Consider the following 25,630-nt stretch of genomic DNA (forward strand, 5'->3'; position numbering starts at 1 on the left):
ATAAGGGTGAAAAAACACTTTTTCATTTGTCATGTGTACTTAATACTTTCAAAGTCCATTAAAAGCTGATTTTGCTGGGAAAGAAACAACCAAGTCATCAGTAAGGAAGGGGTGCCCAGTGTGTATTTGCATGTGGGGGAGAGGAGCCTGAGATACAGTCCTGTACTGAAGGATCTCACATAGTCAGAATCCTCCTTTTTTTTAAAATCCCAGCTATACTCAAATATACTTTAAGATTCTAAGGAACTACTTCCTTGCCTATCTTTCTAGGGTATCAAGGAACATGAGAAATGGCACGGCAATCACAGAGTTCATCCTCCTAGGCTTTCCTGGTATCCAAGGACTACAAACCCCTCTCTTCATAATGATCTTTCTCATCTACATATTAACTCTTGCAGGCAATGGGCTCATTATTGCCATTGTCTGGGCTGAGCCCAGGCTACAATCTCCAATGTACTTCTTCCTTTGTAACTTGTCCTTCCTAGAGATCTGGTACACCACCACAGTCATCCCCAAATTGCTAGAAACCTTTGTGGTAGTAAGAACTGTCATCTGCATTCCCTGCTGCCTACTGCAGGCCTTTTTCCACTTCTTCCTGGGCACCACTGAGTTCTTGATCCTCACTGTCATGTCTTTTGACCGCTACCTGGCCATCTGCAAGCCCCTTCGCTACCCTACCATCATGACCAGCAACCTCTGCCTACAGCTGGCCCTCAGCTCCTGGGTGTCGGGCTTCACCATCGTCTTTTGTCAGACGATGCTGCTCATCCAGTTGCCATTCTGTGGCAACAATGTTATCAATCATTTCTACTGTGATGTTGGTCCCATCTTGAAAGCAGCCTGTGCAGACACCAGCATTTTGGAACTCCTCGGTGTCCTGGCAACCGTCCTTGTGATCCCAGGGTCACTCCTCTTTACTATGATTTCTTATGTCTACATCCTGTCCACCATCCTTCGGATTCCTTCAGACACTGGCCGCCAAAAGGCTTTCTCTACCTGTGCCTCTCACCTGACAGTTGTCTCCCTGCTGTATGGAGCTGTTTTGTTCATGTACCTTAGACCCACAGCACACTCCTCCTTTAAGATTAATAAGGTGGTGTCTGTGCTAAATACTATCCTCACACCCCTTCTGAATCCCTTTATTTATACCATTAGAAACAAGGAGGTAAAAGGAGCACTAAGGAAAGCAGTGACTTCTCTGAAGACTGGTCATGCAAAGTAAAACATGCAACATGTCAAAATGAACTTAATGCAGATAAAACATTAAAGGTGAGAGAGGACGGTGGAGACGTTTGGTAAAACAGGTTCACCACAAATCCCAGAAGTTCTAGTTCAATGTTGTAGTAAGAAAAAGATGTGGTAGAAAACCATGATGGGAAGGGTCCTCTACAAGAATTTATTGATTCATATAAATGAATTGGGAGTTTTTCTTGAAGAAAAGTGACCTAATTCTCCCATAGGGAAATCCCAGGACACCCTCAGATGAATGAGGTGGAACTTAGGACTTTCTCAACTATAAACCCACTAAGGTCAGAGACAAATGTCAGCAACTTTTAAAAAGTGTGAGGAATCCCATCTCCCTTTTTGTGTATGACAACCCTCTTTGCCTCTTCTCCTTGTCAAAGCCATAGGACATCCCACACCTCATTTTCTCAGTTCCTATTATCTTCCTCATAAGAGAAGTACTCTAGAGTCTTCTACTCAATTCTAAAGGTCCTTCCAAAATGCTTGAAATGAATTAGTTTTTTGCTTGCTAATATCTCAATAAAGGGACTTCCACCTTGATATAATACAAATTTTTAGATAAACTTAAAGGTGTTCATTCCCAGATCATACCAAAACTTGAGGACATCCTGTAAAAAATTTCAATTTAGAGATCATGGATTATGTGACTTTCCGGGATTCAATATAGATAGACCACGTGCCTAGGAAGCCAGTAGAAGTCTTGGAGCCAAAACATCTATAAAGGCTTTCTTGCTAGGAAACTTAGCCCCAAGGTTACATTAAGTTCAGGGCTCATACGTAGGGTTAGCATCCAAAGTCTCTCAAGGCAGGCAACAATCCTACTGATCTGACCTTGTTCTCAGGCAAGATATCTGGCAGAAAGACTTTTTGTAGAATGATGATGGAAGTGAATCACAGTTTGTAACAATGAGTATTCTATATGTCCCTTTTCCAACGATAAAGAGACTATCAATAAAAGCCCATTAAAATTATAATCTTTTTTAAAAGGATGATTGCACATTCCTTTTGGCATTGAATTGAAAATTGAAAATTCAAAACAAAATGCAATGAGGTGAAAATGTAATTATCTCAACTGCTATACCTGATTTTCTCTTAGAGAGGGAACTGTCTTGGGGCTGAGCAGAAGAAACGGATCACTTGAAGATAAAGAGAGCAAGCGTGCCTAAGGACACGAATATCATCAAGCCTTATCATGAAAAGAATGGTTTAAAGCGCCCTGAATGAAAAATAAGGGTAATATTTAATACTCCTCAGAGAAGAAACTGGCAGAGAAAGAAGAGGAAAGGGGGCCAAACAATAGAGTGAAGCAGAGAAGTCTCTAGGAAGAAGTCAGCGGGAATTCTCCAAAGTGGGGTGCCTGAGAAGCAGTTTAACAATGGGGATGCCTAATGTTCAGTCTGAAGTCACATTTCCATAATGTTAATCTGTCTCCCCCTCAAACCTTCAGTCAAGTCTCCTATATGACCAAATGCACATCTGACCAGAATGTGTATGTTACACACATTCATGTACGTGTGTGATGTGTATAAGCCAAGGAGTAGTTAAATTTCATGTCTGGAATGATACAGTTTGGATTAGAGGCAGCCCACAGAGGAGCTCACAAAGATGGCCACAGAAGATACAGCAATTTTAGGAAGCACTTCAGGTTTGCAGGGTCTTGGGCAAGTGCTCCAGGTAACCTAAATCAAGAGGCATCGGGACATCTGGGTGACATTATGATTTTAAGATATTTGCAAAAATCTGCTTTCAAGTTTCACGAATGTGAGTTTTCCTGGGCCTAGCCCAGGGTTTTCCCGTCTAATGGCAAAGAGACAGTAGCATCAAATGCTTCAACAGATCCTACAAAGGAAAGAAGAACAGGTGTGAGAATATATCCACGTTTCAATTCATGAAAGTCAAAATAGACACCATTTATTCATCTACTTTTTATGTCTTTTTGATGCATCAATATCACGTACCAAGCAATGTTCCTCACACTGATTCTGCTGAATATAATTACAGGCAGAGTAGTCTGCCAGGTATCAGTTGTACAAATTGGAAATGCCAGAGTTAGAGAAGTCTATCCAACAATGAAGCCTCCAGCACCTGAGCATCTAGAATGATATGAATTCCAAGAAGACTTCCAGGGAACCAGGCCTCAGATTTGACTTTCCTTTACCTACATGGGAGGCCAAAGACCCCAAGAAGGGTGTGGTCTGCATCCAGTTCCTGGAGGAGCTGGAGTGTTCTTTTGAGGAAAAGGAGCCCTGGCCACAGAGACAACAAGGCAGAACTTGAGACCTCACATTGTACCCTACCATTTCTTAGGTCCTTGGGGCCCAAATGTCTTTCCAAAACATGTGTATTTCACTTTGCTCCAAGAGAGTAAGGAATCACACAAGGATCCATCTAAACAATATAATGAACAACCTCCTACCCAGATCCCTGGGTATTAATTATTTTTCTACTACTGGTAAATTTAATGAGAAGGTTGTGCACCCTGATAGATTTGAGCTAAATCCTTGACATTGAGCTTTTGAGAGGATTTTTTTTTTGAAAATGTGTACACTTAAGTAAAGCAGTGTTTCCATGATGTGTTCCACAGGATATCAGTTATTACAAACAAGACTCAGATTTCAAATTGGGGAAATGAGAGTTAGACAAAGGTAAGTAGGTTTCTTCACTGCTGAACTTTTCAGAATTTCTAACACTATGTTGGGGAAAATATTTTCCAAATCCCAAGCTTATGCATATGAACCTTCCTTCCATATGACCTTGAATCCAAAACAACTCTATTCAACCCATTTTGGACTCCATTAAGAACTGTGCCCATAATTATTGTAAACCAGAGCAATATCCATTCCAAAGAAAGACTTTACAATCCTGCCTTATTTGGGCAAAACTTCCAGTTCTTATCCCAGATCTTGCCCTCCCCCTTTTAACTCAGAAAGACACACCAACATCACATTTAAGTGACATAGCTCTCCCTCACTCATCAAGTAATAAATTCAGCTTTACTCTTTCGGTTCTAGGGATCTTCACATGCATTGTAAATTCCCAAGAGGAGGATAGAGTCTGTGGTCTTTCCCAAGCTTATCCAGCCATAGACCTTTTTTCTCAATGTGCCTCAGAGCAGATTTCCTGCTGTCTTCTTTAAAGTATATCTCTAAAGTCACCTCTGTTTTTATCAGGATATTATCACACCATGGTATTCACAAATTCCCAACTAATTTGGGGATCAGGTTGTAAAAATCCAATATGAGAAAATGTGAAGTACAATACAGACAAATTTGGATATTTATATGTTTATCAAAGCATCTAGTACCTGACCAAGTGTCTCACTACCAGGACACTTTGAATTACAAATTCTCCTTGCAAGCTTAAATGACTCCATTTATAAAAATGCCACATACACATAGCTCTTCCAGAATCATTCACTTTCTATACCTCTATTCAGCCAGACTTGACCAAAATAACTAGGATAGCAGAGCCCCTATACATGTTTTCGGCCGAGCTCACTTCACGAGTTATTCCTGCCATTTCTTTGAATTTTGGAAAATAACCTCTCTCTATCCTAAGTACACAACTAACCATTTTTCTAGCAATTACTTCTTTTGTCTACATCAAATAATTTCAAAGAAATACCAGCCCAATGTCCTCCATCTTTACTGCTATCATTTAGTCCAAGTACCTGACCTACAATAATGGCTTCCTAAATTATCTCTCCATATCCACTCTTGGTTCCCTCCATTCTCCTTAGCAGCTAGAAGAATCTTACAAAAATGCTTAGCCTATTATCTTCCTTAGTTAATTAAAAATCTTGCACAGCTTCCCATTAACTTTAAAAGACAGTGGTTAATTTGCTCTTTAAGAACCTTAGTCTATCAGATCTAATCCCTGTCCACAATACCAGGCCTCACACACTTCTCTTGCTCTCTGACCCCATCCATACCAGTCTTCTCTCAGTTTCTCCAATACCCCAAGCTCCTTCCCATTGTGTACACTCTTTCCCATTATTTTAAGTATTCTTTCTTACTCACCCCATCTCCTACCCCAATCTCAGCCTTCTTAGGCATCCTACAGACTCAGTTCAAATGTCATTACTCAAGAAAGCTTTCCCTAACCACCTCTTCAACAGTACCACCACCAGGATCAGGCGTTCCAGTTACAAGTTCTCATAGCACACTGTATGTCTCCTTTGGAGAACCTACAACATTTGTAATTAATTTCATTAATCCTAATTAAATAATCATAGTTCATTTATTGTGTAAGTTATTTAAACTCTATTTTCTTCCTACCAAACTCTTTCATGTCATACACACACACCCCACTTGAAAGTTAGCTCCATGAAATCAGATATTACATCCTCCTTATTCTCCACTCTATTCCATATACCTACTACAGTGTCTTGCAATAGTAATTGTTCATAAATCATTGACAAATGAAGGACCAGATAATTGGAATCACAGAACTCAGATCATATCACATATTGATTATTTCCTCTGTCAATGTAAGGAATATCCTCTATTATGTAATTATCTCATACTCCATGTGTTCAAGGTAGAAACTGATTCCCACTGGTGATGTTAGATTATGTCTAATTTATGTCATTCACAAAAATTAATTCCAAATATAATCATAAAAAGGAGAATCAAAAGTAGTGGAAGAAAATATAGGAGGCATATTTATGATTTGGGTGCATAAAAGATGTTCTTAAATAAAATACATAATTTAAAGCCACTGTGGAAAAAAGTGTGTCAGATTTAAAACCTTAATACTACAAAGTTAAAATATAAGCTATAAAACTGAAGAAAATATTTGCAATATATATGTCAAATGGTTAGGATCTAGGATACATAAAGAATATCTATCAATGAGAAGAAGACAAAAAGTCAAATAGAAAAATAGGCAAACTCCTAAGAAAACTATTGCCAATAAATGTATGAAAGAATGTTCAGGCTCAACATGACTCATGGAAAGGCAAAGTAAAACAATTAGATACTATTTCATGCCCATCAGATTGGCCAAGATTTAGAAATCTGGCAACATGAAGTAAGAGAACAGACATGGGAAAAAAAATACCCTCATACACTGCTGTTAAGATTGTAAACTGGCACATTCATCTGGGAGGACAACCTGGCAGTATTCATTAAATGTGTGCAACCTATGACCCAGCAATACTTTTTCTCCATATCTGTCCCAGAGTAACATTTGCATGTATGCACAAAGAGGATGACCATTATAGCACTGTTTCTGATAGCAACCATTATAAATGAATTGTATGTTGTCAATAGGCAAATGGCCATACAGACTACGGAATGTTGCACAGAAAGTAGGAGGAATATCTACCACTATGGATAGATCTCCAAGGTCCACTGCTAAGAGAAACAAATCAAGGAATTCAACATGAACACACAGTCACACACATATATACACACAAAACAATACTATATACTTTCTATGATACATATGTATATAGTAAATAAAAATATAGAAAAAGATCTGAAAGATAAAACTTCTATACTACACCAAACTCACAGGAGTAGCTAACTTCTGGAGAGAAGAGATAAGGAAGCTAGGATTGGTAAAAGGCCATTAGCTTTATGCCTTGACAAAAACTCTTCAGCCAAACTTTAGTCAGCCTTCTGAACCTTCTCCTAGGCCCATCTGTGTATTTCCTTGTAACATCCATTTTAGCAAAGAATCCTGCTAAGTCAGTTTAGCAAAACTCCTCCATACTCGATATGTGATCATTCCTGAGAACTGATCAGGTTCCTTATCCTCCACCATCTCTCAGGAGATGTCTGATCACCCTGGCCTGTCTTCAGCAAGAATCCTACTAGGTTGGTTTAGCCATAATTCCCCTTGCCCCTGATGTTTCTTCTTAGTAATTTTCTATCCACTGACCCCCAAACAGCTTCTAGCCTATAAATTCCTACTTGCCCATGCTGTATTCAAAGTTCAGCCCAATCTCTCTCTCCTACTGCAAGACCCCATTGCAGTAATCCCAGTACCTATCATGATGATCCTGAATAAAATCTTCCTTCCTGTGTTATAATAAGTATCACTGAATAATTTTTTTAACACCATAATGTTTTAAATGTTTAGAAGAACATATTTGTGTGTTATTTATGGACTTAATATTAGAAAATACTGAATGAGATTTATAGAGAAAACACTGGTATACAGTAGCCCTTCATGAACTCTTTGTGATGGTTAATTTTATTTGACAATTTGACAGGGGCTAAGGGACCCCCAGATAACTGGTAAAATATTATTTCTAGGCACGTCTGTGAGAGTGTTTCTGAAAGAGATTAGCATTTGAATCAGTAGACAGGAGTAAAGAATACCACTCTCACCAATGTGGGTGGGCATCATCCCATCTCTTGAGGGCCAGAATAGCTCAAAATGCAGAGGAAGAGCACATGTAGTCTCTCTCTTCTTGACCTGGGACATCATCTCCTCCTGCCCTGGGACATGAGAACTCTGGTTCTCCAACCCTCAGACTCCAAGACTTAAACCATCACCCCACTCCACCCCACCCCACCCCGTCCTGGTTCTCAGGCCTCAGCCTCAGACTGAATTACACCATCAACTTTCCTCGTTCTCAATCTTGCAGAGGGCAGATCAACCTCCACAACCATGTGAGCCAATTCACATAATAAATCTTTTATGTACTTGTGCATATCCTATTGGATGTTTCCCTGGAGAACTCTAATACACTCTTCCTCCACCAAAAGTAATTAATACCTTTGGTTTAAAACATGGTAAACAGATCGCAGCAGTATATCCCACGAAAATGAAATGATACATGGCACGTGGAGAATGGTGACTTAGAGGGTAAAAGGAACATAGAGTAAAGGAAAATGGCAGGTGTGGGCAGAAATGTCACCGAACAGACAAAAATGAGATTAGGGATGACAGTCTGAAAGTAAAGAAATACAACGAAACACTCCAAGGAAAATAGAGAACAATGATACTGTAATTATTCTCTTTCTGAGCTTCTACTAGGTTCCAATCAGTTCATGTGAAATATATCATTTAGTCCTCTAAAGTAACGGTATTATTATGCCCATTTTACAAGATGCACACTGAAGCCCAGAGAGGTGGAGATTCGTCAGAGGCTCTGGCGCTGATGGTGCATGCAATAGCCACTCAAACCCAAACCTGCTCTCTTTTCTACCATGCTTCAGCGAATAATGCAAAGGAGAAAAGAAAAAAATCAGGAAAAACAGATAGAGGTATCCAAATCCAAATAAACGATCCAACAAAAGATCAAAAACAAAAGCAAAAGGCAAAAAACAAACAAAAGAAACCCTGCAGAAAGTCTGCGTGTACACTGAAGGCCCGAGGTGTTAACTTATTTGCTGCAGAGAGGGGTGGGGGCACAGGCGGAAGCGGTCAGGTCCAAGGCTCTCTCGCACTGAGTCCTCAGCGCAGAGCCGCAGCCCGCGCAGGGCGCATGGAGAGGACCAAACCTCCCACAGCCTAGAAAGGCTCCAGCGCGGCGAGGAGGCGGGGCGAGCGGCGCTTCCGGTTCCGGGCGCAAAGGCCCCACGTGTTCCGACCCGCTAGGCCCCGCGCGGCTCGGATCCGGCGGCGCTGTTTCGGCCACCAGTGGGTGGGGGAGAGGCCGGGGCAGGGGAGGAGCTGCTGGAGCTGTCGGAGCCGTGAGTGCTGGGGGCTGGGCCGGGTCGGGCGGGACCGGGTCGGGTCCGGCCGAGCCGGGCAGGGCGGGGAGGAGGGGGAGGGACAGGAGACCCCGCCCCCCAGAGCTTGGGGAAATCGTTCTGTCCTGGGGAAGGGGTGGCAGCGGTGTACTGAGGGGGCGGGGACGTTGTGGCCTCCCTGTCTCCTGGTGGCTAGAGCCAGAACCTCCGAGGATGTGGATGGCGCCCCGGGCTTCCTTCTCTTTCCAGCCACCGCCCTCCGCCCCCTCCTGGGGCCTGCAGAAACGCAGTTAGTCTGTACCTCCTAGTGCTTCCGCGCCAACTGCCCCCCGGAACCGAGGAAGGAGTGGTCTAAGCCCCTTTATTTCCTGCAGCCTCTGCTCGCCCCGCCTCTCAGATTGCTCAAGAATCCTCACCGCAGGTTCCCTGTCCAGGGTGAGCCCCATCTCCTTCCACCTCCAACCTCCCATGCCCTCCAACACACATGCAGATACACTCACCTGTGATCTTATCACGTGTGATCATACCAGGCCCTGGAGACCATCTGGCCTGTGGCTTTTCAGCTGCCACTGTGACAGACCCCAAGCTTCCCTTCAAGCCAATAGCGCTGTCTCCACTTGCAACTTTCTTACCCACCCCCAACAGCCAGTTTTGGCACCTTTTCTCAGCACTACAATTAATTACCTTCAGCGGGAGTATACCCCTGCTTTTTGTCTGTCTTGACTAAAAGTTCGTATGCCATGAATAGGCTGTGATCTCTCAGAAAGGTGTCAGCCCAGTAATTTTTCTGAGCGATGGCTGTTTTCATCTCCTCGGCGCTTTGATAACCCTGTCTGCCTTAGAATCTGTACTGGCCTCTCCAAAGGGAGTCTCTATGGCCCAGTCCTTCTTGAACCACCGTGGTCCTCGGGAGCAGGCTCTTGCTTGGAGGCTAGGCTTAGAACTGTTGCTCTTTCTCTGTCCACGCTCTGCAGGTGACAGCCAGGGCAGCTACGTTCAAAAGCCACAGGAATGCTAGCGAGTCCCTCATCAGTCCCATCTTCTCTTCCAAGGTACCCCCTGGGCCTTGATCCAGAAAGCTTCTTTGGAAAGGTTGTGGAATAGCCGTGGGAGGCATGTTGGTGGATGTGTGTGACAGCAGAGCAGTTAGCGTTTGTGGCCATTTGTCTTGGATAACTTTCTATTAGTATCTAGCATAAGAAGATAGGCAGGGTTGGAGGGAGGATGGCAATTTTTCCTCCTATGACCAAACTCCTGGGATTCATAATCTTTCCCCCTTTCTCCTCCAGCCGTACCCCTTTTTGCACTCTGTCTATGTACTATATTGCAGTAGACAATCTTTCAAGGGCACAGCAAGGTTTACCACAGTGTGAGGGACTCTTGGTCATTAGAAACTACAGATGAGGTAAGTTACAGGTTTACATCAGTTTTTTTTTTTCCAGTTAATTTGGCATAGACATAGGACATGTAACAGTTGTAGACCCTTCCTGTTTTTGCTGTCTTCTCACCATCAAACCCTCCTTTAATTTGGCAGACACTGGAAAAGTTGGTTCCTTTCTGCATGAACCTCACATTTACTCCCTTTGTCTAGTGGTTCTTAAACTTATGTCTTAAGCACAGGAAGGACTTATTAAACATAGATTGCTGAGGCCTACCCCCAGAGTTTGTGATAATAGGTCTTGGCTGGGGCTTAAGAGTTTTTAGTTCTAACAAGGTCACAGGTGCTGGTGTTTGCTGGTCTGGGTTCCTCACTTTGAGAATGACTTCCTTTGGCCAAACGTGACATAAACATTGCAGTGGTTTGGGGACCAGAAAAGCTGTTTAAGTACTTCTGTGCTGGAAACTAGTAGTCTGATCTTTTGCGGGTAATTTAACCACTTAGGTCTGCATGCTTTTGTTGTAAAATTAAGACAGTGTACCACAAAAAAAAAAAAAGGCCCTGAATGCTGCATTATCTTTTGACAAATTTAAGAGAAAATAATGATGAGTTTTTCCCCTTGATTTTCTTAATTCTCTTGACAGAGGCTTCCCGTTTTGATGATATAGATTACACCCATTCTCTAGTTTTTTGCTGTGAATTCCTAGTATTGCTAAAGTCCCTGCTATTTCTTAACTACCTGTTAAGTTCCTTAGGTCAGAGCTTATGCTTTTTTCATCTTTCTCTGCCCAGCACCTTAAATAGTGTGGGACAAACAATCGATACTCCTTAGATATTTGTGGATTGAATGAACTCTAACCCCTGCCCTCCTCCCATCTTGAAAAATTTTTCTCCACTAATCTTACACCACACAGTAAAGTAGGATATGGCTATGCCACCTGATTTCCCCAAGAGACTGGAATAAATGCTGAAGCCAAATTCCTACAGTTATCCCTGTGAATGGCTTATTACTCAAAAGCCCTGAAACCCACTTATTTCTGAATTTTCAGTGCTTCTATATACAAGTTGGGGGAAGAGAAATAGAAACCTTAATTAAATTCCATGCATTTATTGAGCACCTTTTCTACAAAATACTTGACAAAGTGGTAGGCACGGGGAATATAAAAATGAATGAGATCCTTGCTTTCCAGGGTAGGGCTCACAGTAGGGAGACAGACACTAAGGTATGCCCACCACAAAAATGACTTCTGGGGGTACTTCTTTGTGTGGTGATTTAGTCTTCAGTGGAGATCTGGTACTCCTCAGATTCTCTGGGTCAGCAGGCAGGGGTCCCATGCTTTATCATCTCACCATATGCGAGGAAGCCTTGGGCAAAGCTGGAAGGCAGTCATCTAGACAGCCGGTATCCAGGGTATCCTAACAGGGTATGTTAATTACAAAGCTAAAAACACAATAAATGACTTTTGAATTGACTGCTGCTACGAATTATCTATATCAACACCTCAGGTCAGGCTGTGTTTATAATATATGTTATCCTGTTATTTCCCTCTCACTATCTGTGTGATTGGCATTGACCATGTTAGTTGTAGGAATTGAATACGTTTAATTTAACTCTGGCTGCCAAATGAGAGCTGCTGCTCTCATCAGGGTGGGTGTTAGGTTTGCTTTCCCTTCCTTTTCCTGATTCAGATTAGTACCTGATGTTTTGTTTTAAACTGAGGTATGTTGCCAGGTGTGGTGGCTCACGCCTGTAATCCTAGTACTTTGGGAGGCCGAGGTGGGAGGATCGCTTGAGGTCGTGAGTTTGAGACCAGCCTGAGCAAGAGTGGGACCCTGTCTCTTTACACACACACACACACAATATATATATATATATATAACTAAGGTGTATAGATTGACCTGCTTTATTTAGGCCAATAACTGCTTTTGGGCAATATCCTTTAAGGTTAAAAAGCCTAGCTTCTGTTGGAGGATAAGCAACATGATCATGACAGCCAGGTATTTAATTCTGACTTCTTAAAATCTGTTTTGGCCTCTAGCCCTTCTCAACTGTTCAGTAAATCCCTCTCAACATGTTAGGGTGGTACATTATGGCCCAAATACTCAACAAAGAAGCCATATATCTTTGTTCCTCTCAAAGCCTCTCCTTATTACCATCAACAAGCTGAATGTTTTCTCAAAAGGTGATCGATCCAGTTCTCTGCCTTTACGAACAGGATCATCCCAGTTTTCAAGATGAGCTAATATGACTTGTCCAAGATGAGCAGGTAGAACAGGGAGCAGGACACAGGTCATCCACCAAGGGCAAAGCTCTCTACTGCTGCCTAACTAGGTCTGCTGTCTATAGTATACAAAACATTTTAATTGAAAATAAAATGAATTGTTATTTTTTTCATTTTCATGTTTACATTTACTCTAAATGACATTTTTATACCCACCTTGTACCTTGATGCTAACCACAAAGTCTAACCACATTTCAGGGCAGAAGATACTTGTGTTTTAGCCTTCACTGACTTCCTTGTCCCATGTGCTACTTATTCAGCCTCTTTATTTCTTTCTTCCTGTCTTCCCTTTGTCTATACTTAATTCTGTTTTTTCAAAACCTATTGTAATAAGCTTTGAGCTACATCTCCCCTTGCTACTCAAATATTACTTTTATGAAGGAAAAAAAACAGGTGGCAAAAATATTTTTAAAGAAATAGTTTTTAAGCATGGTTTGAGGCATACTGATCATCATGAATTAGGAGGCCAAAAGTCAGGACACGTTCCCTTACATTTCTTTTCCTATCTGGGTTAAGTTTTCTTATGACTTCTTGGGTTCTCTAACTGGGTTTGCCTCAAATTGCCTCCTGCCAGTTACAGGGAGGGAGAGGGCTTTGATGCTGGAAAGCAGAAGCATTGCTGGTATAGTCTTCGGCTGGAGAACCTATCTTTAAGTTTCCATCTTGTCTGTCTTCCAATGCTTTCATTTAATCTTACTGTATAAGTGCCTGCAAAGCGAGGACTGTTTTTTTGGTTTAACACTTTACTTTTGATATACTAAACAAACCAAGATTTTCCCTGTACATTCTAATTTTTTCTTGTAATTAAGAGTGGTTTGCTTATTTATTATTTAAATAAATAATTTGCCTTTTTCCCAAAAGGATTTAAAACAGCTTGAAGGAAAAGATTAGCATATATTGAGCACCCACCGTATGCCAGACTGTATGCTGATGGATTTCTGCAGGGTACTTTATTTATTTCTTAAAACAACCATGTGAGGTAGGTAGGATTAGCCACAATTTGAGGATGAGATTGAGGCTTAGAGAAATACTGTCACATGGCTAATGAGTGAGGGTAAGGATTCATCCCAGGACTCCAAAGCCCCTAACCTTTACATGGAAAGCCTAGATAAACATTTGTGTATGGGACAATTAAGAATAAAAGAGAGAATCTTTCTTAGAAGGATCATACTGGATAATCTTTCATTTTAAAGAACAGCAGCAGCATTGGAAAGGAGCAGTTATCGGTTTTTATTAGTTGATTTCTATTCTTGAACAATGAGAGGAGCTGTTGAAAGGCCCCAGTTAGCTGCAGCAAGCAGTTATACTCAGATTTCCAGATCATGGGAATGGGGACTGGAAGGGATATAAATGTCTGCTAAATGTCATTGAGTCTAATGACCGTTTTCTTGTGAAGATTATTTGCCAATAAATAGGCAGATCACCATCTCTCCTTTAGATAGATAATATATGACTACAAACCTTGTCATTTACAATCCAGAGAGATCACCCCAGCTAGTAGCATTTTAAGGTAGAGAACTAGAGATTCTGTTATTGCCTGGGGTTTGCTGCTCTTGTCAAGAGAATTGGGTTTGGACCTTCACTGCCATGTGACACTTTCACATAGGGGGTAGAGACAGGTGGGCTGAGGATTGTGGAAAGGTCTTGGCTTCTCCATATCTTCTCTCCAGCCCTGCCCTGTGCATCCTAGGAACACACACTCAAGAGAGGAGGTCATGAGGCTTGCCAGGTAGGCTTGTGAAGCATCTTTGCAGACATTGTTTTAGTGTCTTCTGGAACCAAGTCTTTTATTTTTTCTGACCTGGTTTCATATTGTTTCTGTAGTACTCTGTTCAATTTTTATCTCACTATAGAACCCTTTCAAGGGCAGACATTAAAGAAAGGTGTTAGAATAACAGGGGCAACAAATTGCAAGACATACTTGTGGTATAGTACATTCCATGAATTATAGAATAAAAACACAACATCCATATTCTGCCTCTAATTAATATTAATACTTGACATTTGCCCAGCACATTTTATTTTATAAAGCTCTCCCATCTCAGATAATCCAGTGAGTTAGGACAGTGGTATCTGCAGAGGACTTTACCCTTTGGAAGGGCTCTTTGTATGTTATTTCACAAAACCCTTAAAGTAGTGCCAGTTACTTGGGAATCTGGAGCTGGGACATACATCTTTGGGTACCAAGTGTGGTGCTGTGCTTACCTCACCAAAGACTCCTCTCCTCTTCATTTCCACTGTTGCTGATCTGTTTTCTATTTTCCTGCATCTTACCTCCCTAGGCTACCAAAGTAAATGCAAAACAAGCAACAGAAATCTCAATTTGTGATATCTGAAGGACATTTTTAAATGACAGATTTTGTGTGGCACTGTTGTAAATGTTCTGAGAGTAGGAGCCCTGCTGTCAATGTATATGTTATAGAATCCATAGTATGGAATCTCTTGAGCCTAGTGCTACATGAGAACAATGAAGGTTCCTATTCTACTTCACTGGGCCTTGGTTCTTAGACTTTAAAGATGATAGAGATCCTTTTATTAAGCCAAAAGACCCTATGTGTGTATTCTTTCTTCTCCCTGCTTTACGTGGGTAGGGGGAGTTGGGAGGCTTTGTCTGGATAATTAATCCATATTTTAGTTGCATTAAGTTAGTCAGTGTCTAGTTTTATGCTTATTAAAGTTGATTCACATCCTCAAAGGAAATAGGTTTTTTTGGTTTTTTTTTTCCAAATGCCCAGTTTTGTCTCACTTGCATTTGGATTATCCCCAGGACAACATGACGATTCCTTGTGATAAGTTTTGGTTCCATCACTTTGGGAACCACTAAGAATATTCTGTTTTACTCACAATCCAAACAATAAATGTTTTTTCCCTATTAATTCATTTATCTGGCACCCAGTTTGCTGAACAAATTAATGATTGATATGACATGGTATCTATCCTTCCAGAAACAGACCTTAAAAAAAACTTGAGTGTCTCTGCATTCATCAAATATGAAGCGAGTACCTGTTGTGTTCCAGGCATCGAGCTGGGTGTAATATCCTTGCCCTCAGAGCATTATAGTCCACTGAGTTTAGCAAGGTGAACAATTTTTACAACACAAAAAATATGTACATATATATGCATGTTGTGATATGGAAAGGTACCAGTTCCTATGGAAGCATTATTTGGGAGGCTAAGGAAAGACATCCTGGGAAAACTTGAAGGATGAGTTAGAGGTAACCACGTGAAGGGAGTGGAGAAGGATATTTGAGGTAGAGGGAACATCAGGAAAGCCCAGTGAGGGCATAGAAACAGAAGATAGAACAGTAATTTGAGCATTGGCTTTCAGTGGAAGTGGCAGTAATGGGAGAAAAGACAGGTAAGCAGGGGCCAGGTATTGAAGGGCTTTGGGTATCAAGTGTTAAGGATTTTAAATTTTATTCTAAAGACAACATGAAGCCATTGGCAGATTTTATATGTTAGGAAGTATTGCAGGTAGAGCTAATGTGGACAGTCCTCCTGCCCATTATTATAAAACACCTGTGCCTGCCTGCCCATTTTGTCTCTCCCTTCTTCCCTCTCCCTCAAAAACTAAAGGTGAGTGTATAGATTCCAAGAGAGAGAAATAAAAGCTAGAGGAGTAAGTATAAGTCTACTTCACCATGATGCAAGGAGATTTCAAACTAAAATAAGGTAGCTAGGGTTCGGGATTTTATTATCAGTGCTCCAACAAGGAGATAGGACTTGGGGAGCTGATGGAGTGTGGAGGTTATGGAATTGAGCAGCATGTAAACCTGAAGCCTTGAGGAGCTATGCCTTCCATGAAAATTTTCCTGGTGACTCAAAAAAAGTGCAAGGTTTTCCATAGCCTTGGGTAGGACAAAAAGCACTTGACAGCATAAGTCCAAATAATACGCTAAAAACATAATTTAGGAACACCCTGAGAAATTAACACAAAAGCTGATCCAAGATCATTGAAACCATTAGCAGGTAGAAACAAATGAAATTCCATTCAAAGGGCTCACTTTTACAACCTAGGGCTCTGAGAGTTCCCAAAGAAAAAGGCAATCTCCCTGAAGATGGGCATAAAATTAAAAAAATTACAAACTACCTGAGGAAACAAACCAACATGAGGTAGAGAAAGCATGGGAAAATTAGTACATGAAGATCTAGGAATTATGGAACTATCCAAAATAGACTTTGAAAGTATATTGCAAATGATTGAAGATAATGAAAAAGTGAAATAACATAAATGAAAAGGGATTTGAGAAAATAATAATAATATGGTCATTGACCATAAATTCATTTGACCGGCAGCAACAGATGAGACACAGCTAAGAGTGGACTGGTGACCTTAAAGGTGGGTCTGAGACAATTGTAGTGTAACAAAAGAAGATTGAGAAACAAAGGCACCTTCGCTACACATGCACATTGGTCTGGAGGGGAACAGGACCAAGACAACCAGTCATGAAGTTCAAACTAAGTAATTTATTCAACATCAGTGCCTGTTATGCCCCAGTGCTGTTTATGTGGTGAGAATATGGTAATTTTTTAAAGATCCTATTAATACCTACTAGTAGGTCATAATGGCTCAACCAGGGGAACGGCAGTGGAGATGAAGAAATGGATGAATTTGAAAGGCATTTTCGAGAGGGTAGAATTAACAAGACTTGGTGAATAAGAAAGAGAATAAAAGCACAATGGAGGAAAAGTTGCTTCTTTCTGTTAAAGTAGAAAGAAAACTTCAGTGTGGAGGTTTATTCATTTTAAATGCATTAATTGTACACTTTATTATAAGTATTGGAGATTGATGGAAAACATAGTTTCTAACTTCAAGCAGTTTCACAGGAAAGATAAACAATGGGTGTGTAGTATGACAGTTACTATGATGAGATGTGCCCATGTTTCTATGTAAGCACTGAGGTGATTTCTAACTATGCCTAAGGGTAAGGGCTGGGATCAAAGAAAACATCTCAGAAGACCTGAAGCCTGAGCTATGTCTTGAAAGATTAAAGTTTAACATAACCGAGGGTAAAGAATCAGAAGGCATAGCATATTCTAAAGCTAAAGAGCACACTCTTGTGTGCTTTGCATGCACACACACCTATGTATAGATATGTATGTGTCTGGAAGCATTGGGGAAGAGGCAAAGTGAATAACAAGATGAAGATCAGCCTGATACGTAATATTTAGAAGTTGCCCTTTTACAAGATAGAGAGGAATGACTGAAGGATCTTAAATAGGGAAAGGACATGACCAGATTTGTCAAAAGAGCTCGTTCTGGTGATACTGTGAATGGTAACTTGAAGATAAATCTTGAGGCAGGTAGCTGCATTTGGAAGCAATTGCAGCATCCAGGTCAGCAGTGATAAGACGTGATTTATAAACTATAAATCATGGGAATGAAGAAGAAACAGGAACACACCATGTAGCATTTAAGGGGGTGGAGAGTATTCCATGTGGAACCAACAGCCTTCAAAAAAGCATGGAGGCCTGAAAAGGCACCCTGTTGTGGGGAAATGAGCAATGCATGCATTATAGCTGGGCGATACAGGGAACAGGTAGGATCTGAGGATTGAAAAATAGATTGGGGGCTGATTGTAAAGAGCTTGGAACTGATCTGACATCAAGAAATCATTGTTTTTAAATATAGAGCAATGTAGTTGGAACTATAGAAAGATAATAGGTAATGTTGGGTGACATCAGACTTCTGAGCACTTCAAAGATACTAATACATTAAGTCCTCCTCATAAGCCTACTAGATGTATGCCATTACTATCTCCATTCTGTAGACAGGGTAACTGGCACAAGGAACATAAGAACTTGCCCATGGCCCACTGTGGGAATACCTAGTAAGCTGTAGAGCCAGGATTCAGACCCAGGTGGTCTGACTCCAGGACTCTAAACTTCACACACCTCCCTCATGGCTGGTGTTTCTCAACCACAGGTGCACATTAGAACTGCATGTAGCAGTTGCCTGGGTTGTTTAATCAGAATGTCCAAAGAATGATTTTTTTTTTTTTTTTTTTTTTTTTACTGTATTTTGCAAAAGCTCCACAAGTTCTCTTGTACTTTGCTCATGGTTGAGTACTATAGGGCTCCTAGTTAGGAAGTTATGACAGTAGTTCAGGCAGGAGAGGATGAGGGCTCAAACTAAAGCAGTCTGTAGGAGGGAAGAAGAGTCAACAGATTTAGAAACTTAGGGGGTAAAATTGGAGATACTCATGAAGTAGAAATGCAATATTTTCCTATATGGTATGACCCTCACCCAGGAAAGGGAATAGAGGACCGTATATTCAGTTGTGGATTATCCTCTCTCAACTAGATCCATTTCTAACAAATGTTTATGGAGATTGGGGGGAAGGGAGCTTAATCATTTGAAGAAGTGTTATGTGTAGAAGATTATGATTGAACCCAGAACTGCTATCCTGGTATACAGTTTCATGCTTATACTATTGTCTGTCTTTACTTCTGTACCCCAGGTCTCTCAGAGTGTCCAGGCCAAAACTGGGGGGTAATGACAGTGCGAGCTCTTGATGGTGTGAGACCGCCCCAGAGCCAGGAAATGGCTACAGCCTTGGAACCAGAGGACCAGGATCTTTGGGAAGAAGAGGGAATTCTGATGGTGAAACTGGAAGATGATTTCACCTGTAGGCCAGAGTCAGTCTTACAGAGGGATGACCCTGTGCTGGAGACCTCCCACCAGAACTTCCGAAGATTTCGCTACCAGGAAGCAGCAAGCCCTAGAGAAGCTCTCATCAGACTCCGAGAACTTTGTCATCAGTGGCTGAGGCCAGAGAGGCGGACAAAGGAGCAGATCCTCGAGCTGCTTGTGCTGGAACAATTTCTTACTGTCCTGCCTGGAGAACTGCAGAGCTGGGTGCGGGGCCAAAGGCCAGAAAGTGGCGAAGAGGCAGTGACGCTGGTGGAGGGTTTGCAGAAACAACCCAGGAGACCAAGGCGGTGGGTGAGGAGGGGGAGTCCTGATCTGTGTGATGTGGAGGGGGACTATTTGCTGGAAGGCTGTATTTTGGGGGAGGGCTTACAAAACCCCCATAAATTATCTTTTCAATGTAATGGGCTCTGCCCTTGGGTTGCTCCTAGGTCCGTGAGCCCTGTGGGTCAGGGGTGTGTGTGTGTGTGTGTGTGTGAGAGAGAGAGAGAGTGTGACTTCCTGGTTTTGGAAACACCTGCCTCAGGATCATCAGGGACCTCAGGCATCCAAGGGTCATGGCTCTGGTCTTACCTTCTTTGCATGTTGAGCCTTGAGTTCCTGGAGAGGAAAATGTGTGACTTTGTCAAAGGTTTTCACAGACCCTCAGTCACAGATTCCCCCTTCCAGGATGGTACGCTAGGGAGGCAGGCAGCAAGGACTGCGGCGGGTGGGGGAGGTGGAGACGGAAGGATGGTACCTCAGAGCCCTCGGTGACAGGGCAAGGGCTGAGGGAGATGAGAAAGTGGTGCAGTACCGTGTGTCCCCTGCCTTGTCCTGGTGAAGGTAACCTTCAGCTCCTCTTTGCATGCCCAGTGCAACTGGAGTTTCCGCTCCTCATCTGGGTCTCTCTGGGAGTTTTTTCTCTAGGCAGCTTCTCCTAAAATAAGCCCTGATGACAACCAGGAATTTGCCCCCCGACTCCATGGTGACTGGAAATTGGAATTATTCCCAGGTGACCGTCCATGTTCACGGCCAGGAGGTCCTGTCAGAGGAGACAGTACATCTAGGAGCAGAGCCTGAGTCACCTAGTGAGCTGCAGGATCCTGCGCAGACCTTGAGCCCTGAGCAGTCCCATGAGGAAGCCACACAGAGCCCAGATATGAGGGCACCAGCAGAACAGAGCCTGTGCCAGGAAGAGGAGCTCCAGCCGCTGCAGGAGAGCGGTGGGAAGCCTCGGCAGGAAGTGGGGATTGTGGCAGAGTGTGGGCAGGGAGGGGGTGTTTCCCCCACACCAAGGTAGACAGTAATGGGAATAAATCATAGGACCCAGGATGTTGGAGGGAGATGGTCCCAGCTCGAGCCCCCATAAACAGTTCCAAGCTGAGACAGTGATGTTCTTGGTGGTTCTCTTGACATTTTGATGGTCTTACAGGTGGGGGCTGGGATGACTTAAGCTGCCCTTGGGCCAGTTTCTTGATTCCCATAGTAGGGGGCGTGGGGCCACTTTCCTACCAAAGATGATGGGGGATGCTCAGCTTTTGCCAGTTATCAGGGTGCACTGCATATTGCTGATCTTTACCGTCTTTTCTTCTTAGAGCTTCCAATGCCCCAGGACCCAGACCTTCCTGCAGAGAGGCGCTCTGGAGACCCAGAGATGGTTGCACTTCTTACTGCTCTATCACAGGTACACCCCAGTTCCCTCTACACCACAGAGAATTTATTTGAAGAACCACTGGGCATTAGCCGTATGCTAAACAGGTCAGGCAGGATGCAAATATACATTCTTCTTTTGCCAGTTGTAAGTTCTCCGTTCTGCAGGTGCCTGGAAGGGGAAGAAATAATGAGATAAATTTTGATAGTCTCTGTTGGATCTGCAAGCCCCAAAGCCTCTATTTGCCATTGACCAGAAGAACTAACAAAATGGGATTATTTTATAACATTCCAGTACAACTTTGAAGTTGTCAAATGAGGATATTTTTGTTTTTGTTTTTTTAGGAATAAATTTGATAGTCATTTGTAAAAATGACTGACATGACATTTATGGAGTAGTCATCATGTTCAAAGCCCTGTAACTAAGCTACATGGCTGGAGAAAAAGCTATGTGTTTCTACATTGTAGTCTAGCGGGGGGAAAAGTCCTGTTTTTGCTTTAGAATATAAATGATAAAGGTGATTGGGTCGGTTAGGGAAAGTTCCTAGAAAAGATAAATTGTTGCAGAAATGTAGGTAGCGTTAAAACATCAGATAGGGAGTTGAATGATGACTTTTAAGACTTTTCTTAAATTTTAAACAATACCTTAAAGAAAAAGAATGTAAGCTAGTCCTGAGAGAAAGCAGTGGATTTGGGGGAAGGGCCAGTGCAAAGCCATGACAAGGGGACAGACAACTTCCTTGAGAAGGAGTCCAAGCAGCCCATTCAAGTTCCTTTCACCTCTTGGATGGATTCTGCCTATATTTACGACCTTCATCCAGGGACAAAACGTGAGGCTACCTGAAGCATCACATTTTGATTACATCCTTGTGTTGTTTCAGGGACTGGTAACTTTCAAGGATGTGGCCATATGCTTCTCCGAGGATCAGTGGAGTGATCTGGATCCAACACAGAAAGAGTTCTATGGAGAATATGTCTTGGAAGAAGACTGTGGAATTGTGGTCTCTCTGTGTAAGGAATTTCGAGTGTTCTAGAGCGTTCTGAGCACAGAGATCTTTTTCCTGCTGGTAGATAGTATGCACTGAACTTCTTTTATGCCTACCCCACCAATGAAATTGAGGGATTAGCTGAAGAAGAAGATGGTATCTTTCCAAGTTAAAGAAAAGAGAAAATGCTTGGAAACGGAAACCTCTAATAAGAAAATAAACTTAGAATATTACAGCTTTAGTGTAGAAATATTTGAGATAAGTGTATGAGTTTTGAAACAAGCAGTAAGAGTTGGAGATGATCTACTTTCTTGAATAGAGAAAAAGAGGATAAGGCCTACGGTGGTATAACTATTGAGTTCCAGGTGAAAGACACAAGAAAGGCAAGAGATAGGCAGTGCTTGGCTAAAAGTGCTCAAGCTAAAATGATGAAAGGTTTGATCAACTGACCTGGCTATATATTTGCTCTACAACCTACCAAATCAAAAAGATCTGCTCTTAACACAGGGAATTGTTGAGCCAATTGTGATGTACTGTTTTCCCTCTCTTGAGCAGCATTTCCAATCCCTAGACCTGATGAGATCTCCCAGGTTAGAGAGGAAGAGCCTTGGGTCCCAGATATCCAAGAGCCTCAGGAGACTCAAGAGCCAGAAATCCTGAGTTTTACTTACACAGGTGAGGAATGACAAAGGGGTCTTACCGCCCTGAGTGGCAATTCCTCTGGCCAGTACTTTTCTCTCCTTCTAGGACCCTTCTCTCATTGGTTCTTCTAACGTGTCAACGAGTACTGCTGTCACCCTCTAAAAGCCAAATTCTTCTATCATTTTCTTCTTCACTCCTCCCACCATTTGTTTGAGGGCTATGTAATGAAAACTGGTGAAAGGAAAATAAAACAACCAAACTTGTGGAATTGCAGCTATACCATATACTACATAGTTCATGTTAACCTTTGATCCTCAATGTCTGCATTTGTAAAATGAGAATAGTGATATTTGTCCATGGTAAGGCTTGTTGATAGCATAACACATGAGAAAGTATTTCTATATGGGCTTCTCACTATATGGTTTTGCCCTCCCAAAACTCTTTTAAAGTCCCCCCATTGTGCAGAAGTCACTGTTGCCACTCTAATTTCCCCCTTTTCTCCTCTCACCCTTTCTACAGGAGATAGGAGTGAAGAGGAAGAAGAGTGTGTTGAGCAGGAAGATCCAAGTTTGGAGGATGTACACAGGTCTATTTCAGGAGATCCAGAAATTCCCCAGACTCCAGATTGGGAAATTACCTTTGAGGATAATCCAGGTAGACTTAATGAAAGAAGATTTGGTACAAATATCTCTCAAGTGAATAGTTTAATCAATCTTCGGGAAACCATGCCTGTTCACACCCTGTTAGGGAGACATCATGACTGTCCTGTATGTGGAAAAAGCTTCACCTGTAACTCCCACCTTGTTAGACACCTGAGAACTCACACAGGAGAGAAGCCCTATAAATGTATGGAGTGTGGGAAAAGTTACACGCGGAGCTCACATCTTGCCAGGCACCAGAAGGTTCACAAGATGAGCACTCCTTGTAAATATTCTCTAAACCGTAAGAACTTGGAGGAGACCTCCCCTCTGATCCAGGCTGAGAGAACTCCATCTGTGAAAACTGTTAAGAAACCCTATAGATGTGATGATTGTGGAAAACACTTCCGCTGGACTTCAGACCTTGTCAGGCACCAGAGGACACATACAGGAGAAAAACCCTTTTTCTGTACTATCTGTGGCAAAAGCTTCAGCCAGAAATCTGTGCTAACAACACACCAAAGAATCCACCTTGGAGGCAAACCCTACCTGTGCGGAGAGTGTGGGGAGGACTTCAGTGACCACAGGCGGTATCTGGCACACCGGAAGACACATGCAGCTGAGGAGCTCTATCTCTGCAGCGAGTGCGGGCGGTGCTTCAACCACAGTGCAGCATTTGCCAAGCACCTGAGAGGACATGCGTCAGTGAGGCCCTGCCGATGCAACGAATGTGGGAAAAGCTTCAGTCGGAGGGACCACCTCGTCAGGCATCAGAGAACACACACTGGGGAGAAGCCATTCACGTGCCCTACCTGTGGAAAAAGCTTCAGCAGAGGATATCACTTAATCAGGCATCAGAGAACCCACTCAGAAAAGACGTCATAGCTCGGTCCCTGTGTGAAATCTGCATTCAGCCCTCATCTGAAGGATGTGAGGGGGAGGAAGAGCCCTTGTGTCAGCCTGGGAAGACCTTTTCTAGGGAGTTTCCCTGACCTGCCCAGATCTTACTTCACCTCTTCCCACAACTAAATAAGCCCTGGGTGGAACCTCTCAGCCTTCTACACCTTGAGGAGATGTTTTGCCCAAAGTACAAGCAGAATTGAGGCTTCTCTTTCACAGGAGTGCTCCTGCCTCTACCTCATGGGTATGAAGTAGGAGAACTAGAAGATTTAAGAGGTTATGGTCACTGTATTGTCCAAAAAATAGGCTGTTACATATCTTAAAGACTACATAACAGCCTCGAGTTCAAAGTGGCCAAGGACAGCCAGCCCCTTAGGTTAGGTAAGGGACCAGCCTGAAGGATTCTGTCTTTACTGGGCTCAAATCTTAAAGCACACAGCTCTGAACTCAAGACAGGAGGTTTGTGTCCTGATGGCTTTGCCACGTACTCACAGGATAACTGTACAAATCCGTCGCTGTCTGATTCACTTCCTACCATGCACTTTCCTTTGATGCTGGGGAGAAATGGGAGAAGTGGGCAAAAACCTCAAGGCTGCTTCATATGGACCTTGTCAAGCTCCTCCCTCCCCCTTTGTCAAAATGATGTCAGGTGCCAGACACTGCTAGAAAGGAGAGCCTAGTCAGAAGCCTCTTTCCTTGTGGGCTTTTTTTTTTTTTTCCTGTTAAAATATTATGCCTTTTTAGCCTCCTTACTATTCAGCCAGTCTCTTGGTTTTGTCCCTAGCACTTCTACTACAAGTGAGACATAGCATTTGGGTGGTGACAGATTCAGTAAAGCATAATTAAATCATGAAATCATTTACATTCCCACAGAATGTACAAACCCACCCACACACCCCTCCCCAGCCCCTTCACATGGGCTTTGTGAGTGAGGGGATTTTGGAACATCAGCTTACAAGGGCACTATAATAATTACAGAATCATGATTGACTGGGTCACTTCGTTTACATGAAGAAAACTGAAGATGAGACTATGGAAAGATGAAAAAAAGCTCTTGCTGCTAGCCAAGACCATCAAGACTATTCTCCTGACACCCAGTCCCCATCATCCCTGCCTCAGTTCTCTGACATCATGGAAAATTATGAACCCCAGCACCTGGGACCCTGAGGAATTTACCTGGAGTAAATGGCTTTCATGTATTCGTGTTGTTTTCTTTTTCTTAATGTGATTTCATTTTCATGTAACTAAGAACTAAATAGTAGTATCTCTCATGGCCCAAGGATCTCTGTTGCCTGTTAAGGTTCCGTGGAGATTAGACAGAATAGTTATGACCCTCACCTGCTCTAATTGTGGGAGTGGCAAGGACTGGGGAGACGACCTCCATGAATGGAGCACAGGGTACAGGGTTAAAGCGTGAGAGGGAGACAGCCTTCTGTGCCTGGTTCCTTCTGCAGGCCAGCGTATACCAGAGGTTATAGGGGAGTTAATAAGACCCCAACCCTAACAGCCCAACAAGGAAATTCTCATTTTGGTCATTAATGATATTCTGATGGACTGGTTTGGTTTTAATACTAGTCAACCATTGTCCTGCTGGAAATATGCACATATGAAATAAATAAAAATAGC

General features: G+C 42.5%; 2 protein-coding genes across 2 annotated transcripts; both read left to right on the forward strand.

Moving 5' to 3' along the window:
• The first annotated feature begins 241 nt into the window (after window positions 1-241).
• Window positions 242-1,305, forward strand: LOC123641219 (olfactory receptor 6X1). The gene has a single exon (XM_045555760.1). The coding sequence runs from the start codon at window positions 284-286 to the stop codon at window positions 1,220-1,222; it is 939 nt and encodes a 312-aa protein (XP_045411716.1). The 5' UTR covers window positions 242-283; the 3' UTR covers window positions 1,223-1,305.
• Window positions 1,306-19,025: 17,720 nt separating this feature from the next.
• ZNF202 (zinc finger protein 202) lies at window positions 19,026-25,203 on the forward strand. The gene is made up of 6 exons (XM_045555761.1): window positions 19,026-19,500; window positions 20,201-20,411; window positions 20,784-20,872; window positions 21,720-21,849; window positions 22,380-22,499; window positions 22,986-25,203. The coding sequence occupies exons 1-6, from the start codon at window positions 19,051-19,053 to the stop codon at window positions 23,987-23,989; spliced, it is 2,004 nt and encodes a 667-aa protein (XP_045411717.1). The 5' UTR covers window positions 19,026-19,050; the 3' UTR covers window positions 23,990-25,203.
• The last annotated feature ends 427 nt before the right edge of the window (window positions 25,204-25,630 follow it).

This window comes from Lemur catta, chromosome 7 (assembly GCF_020740605.2).
Source record: "Lemur catta isolate mLemCat1 chromosome 7, mLemCat1.pri, whole genome shotgun sequence".
Lineage (NCBI taxonomy): Eukaryota > Metazoa > Chordata > Mammalia > Primates > Lemuridae > Lemur > Lemur catta.